Raw genomic sequence first — 4,110 nt, 5'->3', positions numbered from 1 at the left:
GGGAGGGCTGTGCCCATACTAGCTTCAGCAATGCGTTTAGAAATAGACAAGAGCATCTGTCAAGGCAGCTACATCCTGGTTAGTAGATTTGTATCCAAATTGGAACAGACTACACCGGTGCCCATAAGCAGTCTACACAAGAGGAGAGTAGACATCCATGACCAACAGCCAGAGCAACGCATGCCAATCGTCGACACAGAACTCAGAAGGCGATACGATCTAGCTATGAGTGTGGTGACGATGAAGAAGATAAGCTTGTTCAGAACAGTCAGTATAACAGTGAGATAGAACTCATGCGTTCACGCTTAGGGGACAAGATAAATGGACCTGCACTTTCTAAACCACTAAAGACCTCAGAATTTCCGAAGCTACCTAGCAATAGTTTAAAAAAAAATGGAACATTGTGAAGACATTATAGAGTTCATTACACAATGCAGAGACCTATTCGTAGCCAAGTCTATGCCATTATGTCAGTACCCAGCACTAGTGACATATCTATTAGATTTCACTGATGCAACGGAATCGACCAAGTCAGTGCTCAACGAGTTACGAGACCCTGAAACACAGATTGGTGTAGCCAAGTAGATCGTTTCTAGCTGCTAGATCAAATTTCAGCTCTTCGTTGTAGTAACCATGGCTGTCATGAGCGTCATCCATGCGTCGAGGAAATCGGCCAAAGAGGTAAAAGATCCCTTGTGTGATTTAATTGCGATCCCGTCGACCACCTTAAGGTTAGAGGTATTCTATCGTGCGTTGGTGGGGCGCATCGCACTTTTGATTGCGGACAGTTTTACAAATTTACCTTGATCGTTCGGGAAGAGTAATCGTGAGGGAACGAAGGCTAGCCTCAGTATCGTCTATGTGTTTGACTTTCTTGACGTTGAATTTTTCGTTCATAGAAAGAAGACTAGTCTTAAGACCTTGAATCTCGGATGCATGTGCTTCGTCTTTCTCCGTTTATTCCTGGTCACGTTGGTTAATCATGGCTTGCATGCGTTCCTCACGTTCAGCGTCGCGGACGAATAATTTCTTCTCGAGAGCAGCCACGTATGCCTCCATCTTGGGGTCGGATTATCCATCGATATGTGGCTAGTCATCCTGGGTTCGCTTGGTCGAGGAGCTTTGAGAGAAGGTCACCTTGGGCGTCTTGTTCGTCGACGGTGAGGTAAAGACCGGTACTCTCGGGCTGGGTGTTCATGTCGACGTTTGAAGGGATTCTCTCTTTTTCTCTGGTAGTTTTGTGGACTGTTGGTCTCTGTCCTATTTGAGTCCCCCTTTTATACGCGAAACTGGTGTCATCTTTGTCTGAAAGATGTCAGTTTGGTGTCATCTTTGTCTTGTCGGATGTCGGACTGTTGACACTATCCACGATATAGGAGGACCCTAGGACTCGGCTCCAAAACTACAGAACTTCCCCTATTTACAACTAAACTTTTAGTTGGCAAAAGTCAAAAAGGCTTTCAAAAGTTCCAACAATTATTTCAAAAATTCATTTCAACTATCGCGGTGCTATTGGGACACGCGATTTTCTGAACAGAATTGGTTGTGTTTATTTAGGAATATTATTGAATATTTGTACTACAATAAACTGTGTTAAGATTGTGGGAAATATTATTCACGCATGGGAATAATTGGTAGGAGCGTGGGTCAACGGAATCAAAACGGGAAGGTTAACCTGGCCCCATAAACCAAAATCAGGGTTGATGTGTTGGAGCTGGAGAAATATGGTCTCGGAGAAGTGTTTGTGTAAAATATTCGTGTTTGGGTTTTGCAAGGCATTTTGTGAGGAGGTCAGCTGGGTTGAGGTGGGTGCTGACATAGCTTAATGTAATCATGCAAGACTTGGCACAGTCGCGGATGTAATGGGCTTGTACTGCGATGTGTTTGAGACCCTTAGCAGTGCCGGTGCCAAGGGCGACCTTGATAGCTGACTGGTTTTCAACGTAGAGGTTAGTCGAGGAAGAGACAGCGAGTCCCATGGCATTGATGATATTCCGAATCCATGTGATATCTCGTATAGTCTCGGACGCGGCTAGTGGTAGATTGGTGCGCAATATAAGGAAAATTTAGTTTTAGGCTTCGCCGACTACAGACCACAGTAAGGTGGTTCAGTCTATTACAGTTAGTACAGAGTATCGGAGTTGTTTTGCAGTCTTGGGCTGTGTGTTGCTTGTCTCTACACTTTCCGCATGCTTTCATACAGCGTCCGGAATGGTGTTGGGACGACCGGCAGACATAGCATTGGAACTGTTAAGGTGCGGGAGCTGTAGGCGTAATGGTCATAGCGTTGACATGCTTGATCAGTGCCTCAAGCTTGGTATCCAAGGGGTTGACGGTAGGGGTAGTAAGCTAGTTGACGCGTGGGGGACGAATGTTATTCATGGTTTCCCACTCCTCTTCGTAGAGACATAGGTCCTGTATTGTAATGGTGCGGCGGGTAGCTGTAGAATGACCTAGGAGGTATCCTTTGGTTTGCTCTGGATAGGCGTCCGGGAGGCCAGAGAGTAAAACATTGTGAGTGTAGTCTGCTGAGAATATAGTACCCTGTTCCTTGGCACTGCTGATTAGAGTTTTGCAGCGAAATGCCCATTCGCGCAAGGCTTCGTCATCCTTGCGGCGAAAACGGCGGAGGTAAGTGTGAGTGATGTGCTTGCGGTCCTTCGCTGGGTGATGTTTGAATCGTCGTATAAGAGTGTTAAGGAGGAGCCACGGGTGACCAAGCAATATGTCGTTTCGGAGAAACGTACGTAAAGCTACGGATAACGAGCGGAGGAGAATCTGATGGGCGCATTGGTATGCGCCAGTTTCTTTCTGGGATGTCGCAAATTGAGCAGCAGCCATATCGGTAGCGTTGCGGCTGTCGTAGTCGAACAACGGTCGGAGATCAACAGTGTATTCCGTAGCAGCGACAAGATAAAGGTCGGTCTTCCAGGTATCGTAGTGAGCCCCGGAGAGATCGAGAATGGTCCAAGTCCATTTAGAGGATGATCGATCGTTGGTGGCAAGCATGGTGGACTTGGGAGGGTCGGTGATGACAGAGGAGTGAGTCAGAGGGTAGGCTTCGGTCCGTCGGGTGGGACGCCTCGGGGTGTGAGGTCGGTGGTGGGAGTGGTAGCCGTCGTTGGGGGTGGGTGGTAAGGGGGCTTCAGCCTCAATCTGTAGGACAGAATCGTCGTCCGGGATATTATCGCCCATAACCTATTGGGACACGCGATCTTCTGAACAGAATTGTATGTGTTTATTTAGGAATATTATTGAATATTTGTACTACAATAAACTGTGTTAAGATTGTGGGAAATATTAGCCTGGTTTAGGTTTAAACCAAGACGGGAAGGATAACCTGGCCCGACAGGTGCATTGTGACTGTGAGTGGTGTCATGCGTGAGTCAGTTCGTGACTGGCTTCTCAGTTCTGGAATACGAAGTCCAAATACGCGCACAACCACTGAATGTCTGAACCACATAAGGAACTTACGAAGGGACCGGGGGTTAGAAACTCAGCGATCTATAATAGCCATCTATATATACTAAAACATTTTGAATATACTAAAACATTTTGACAGTTAGCATTTCAGTCACACACGCTGGAACATAGTCATCTGTATTACATACTACGTCAACAGACCTACTTCTGAGTGCACTGTCGTCTGTCGCAATGCTGAGTGCTCTCAGGCGACTTACCACCGCCACTGCTCGCACTTGCAGAATCGATGTGTTGCTCGCTGTAACTTCAAAATCGACGCCACTTGGTCCCAGGCCTGTGCAACCGATGATTACAAGGTATTTGACTACTATGTATGTGTACATAGTGTCATGTGTATTATGTAGGTATTGCTTAAGTGTGTTGTGTATAATATTGAAGCGCCTTATTGTCCTTTGAACAGTCTCAGTCATCTATATTCGTACTCATTGCCCCAAGACAGTAGACAGCATCTCTGGCATATCCCAAACAATCAGTAGCTATCTAGCCTGGCGAACGTACGATATGAGTAAACTATATTGGCCTGCTCTATTGCGTAGTTGACGTTGTCAGTGATGTACTGTTCTGCCTACGGCCTGTCACATATACACACATATATACGCTTTGATATAGCCATGTAAATGTTGAGCG

At 46.2% G+C, this 4,110-nt stretch overlaps 1 protein-coding gene across 1 annotated transcript; it reads right to left on the bottom strand.

Moving 5' to 3' along the window:
• Positions 1-1,651: 1,651 nt before the first annotated feature.
• On the bottom strand, positions 1,652-3,195 carry SARC_04909 (hypothetical protein; the record flags this gene model as incomplete). The annotated part of the gene is made up of 1 exon (XM_014301231.1): positions 1,652-3,195. The coding sequence occupies one exon, from the start codon at positions 3,193-3,195 to the stop codon at positions 2,350-2,352; it is 846 nt and encodes a 281-aa protein (XP_014156706.1). The 3' UTR covers positions 1,652-2,349.
• Positions 3,196-4,110: the final 915 nt, after the last annotated feature.

The sequence above is a fragment of the Sphaeroforma arctica genome, assembly GCF_001186125.1.
Source record: "Sphaeroforma arctica JP610 unplaced genomic scaffold supercont1.294, whole genome shotgun sequence".
NCBI lineage: Eukaryota > Ichthyosporea > Ichthyophonida > Sphaeroforma > Sphaeroforma arctica.
This window is presented reverse-complemented; position numbering and strand designations above follow the sequence as displayed.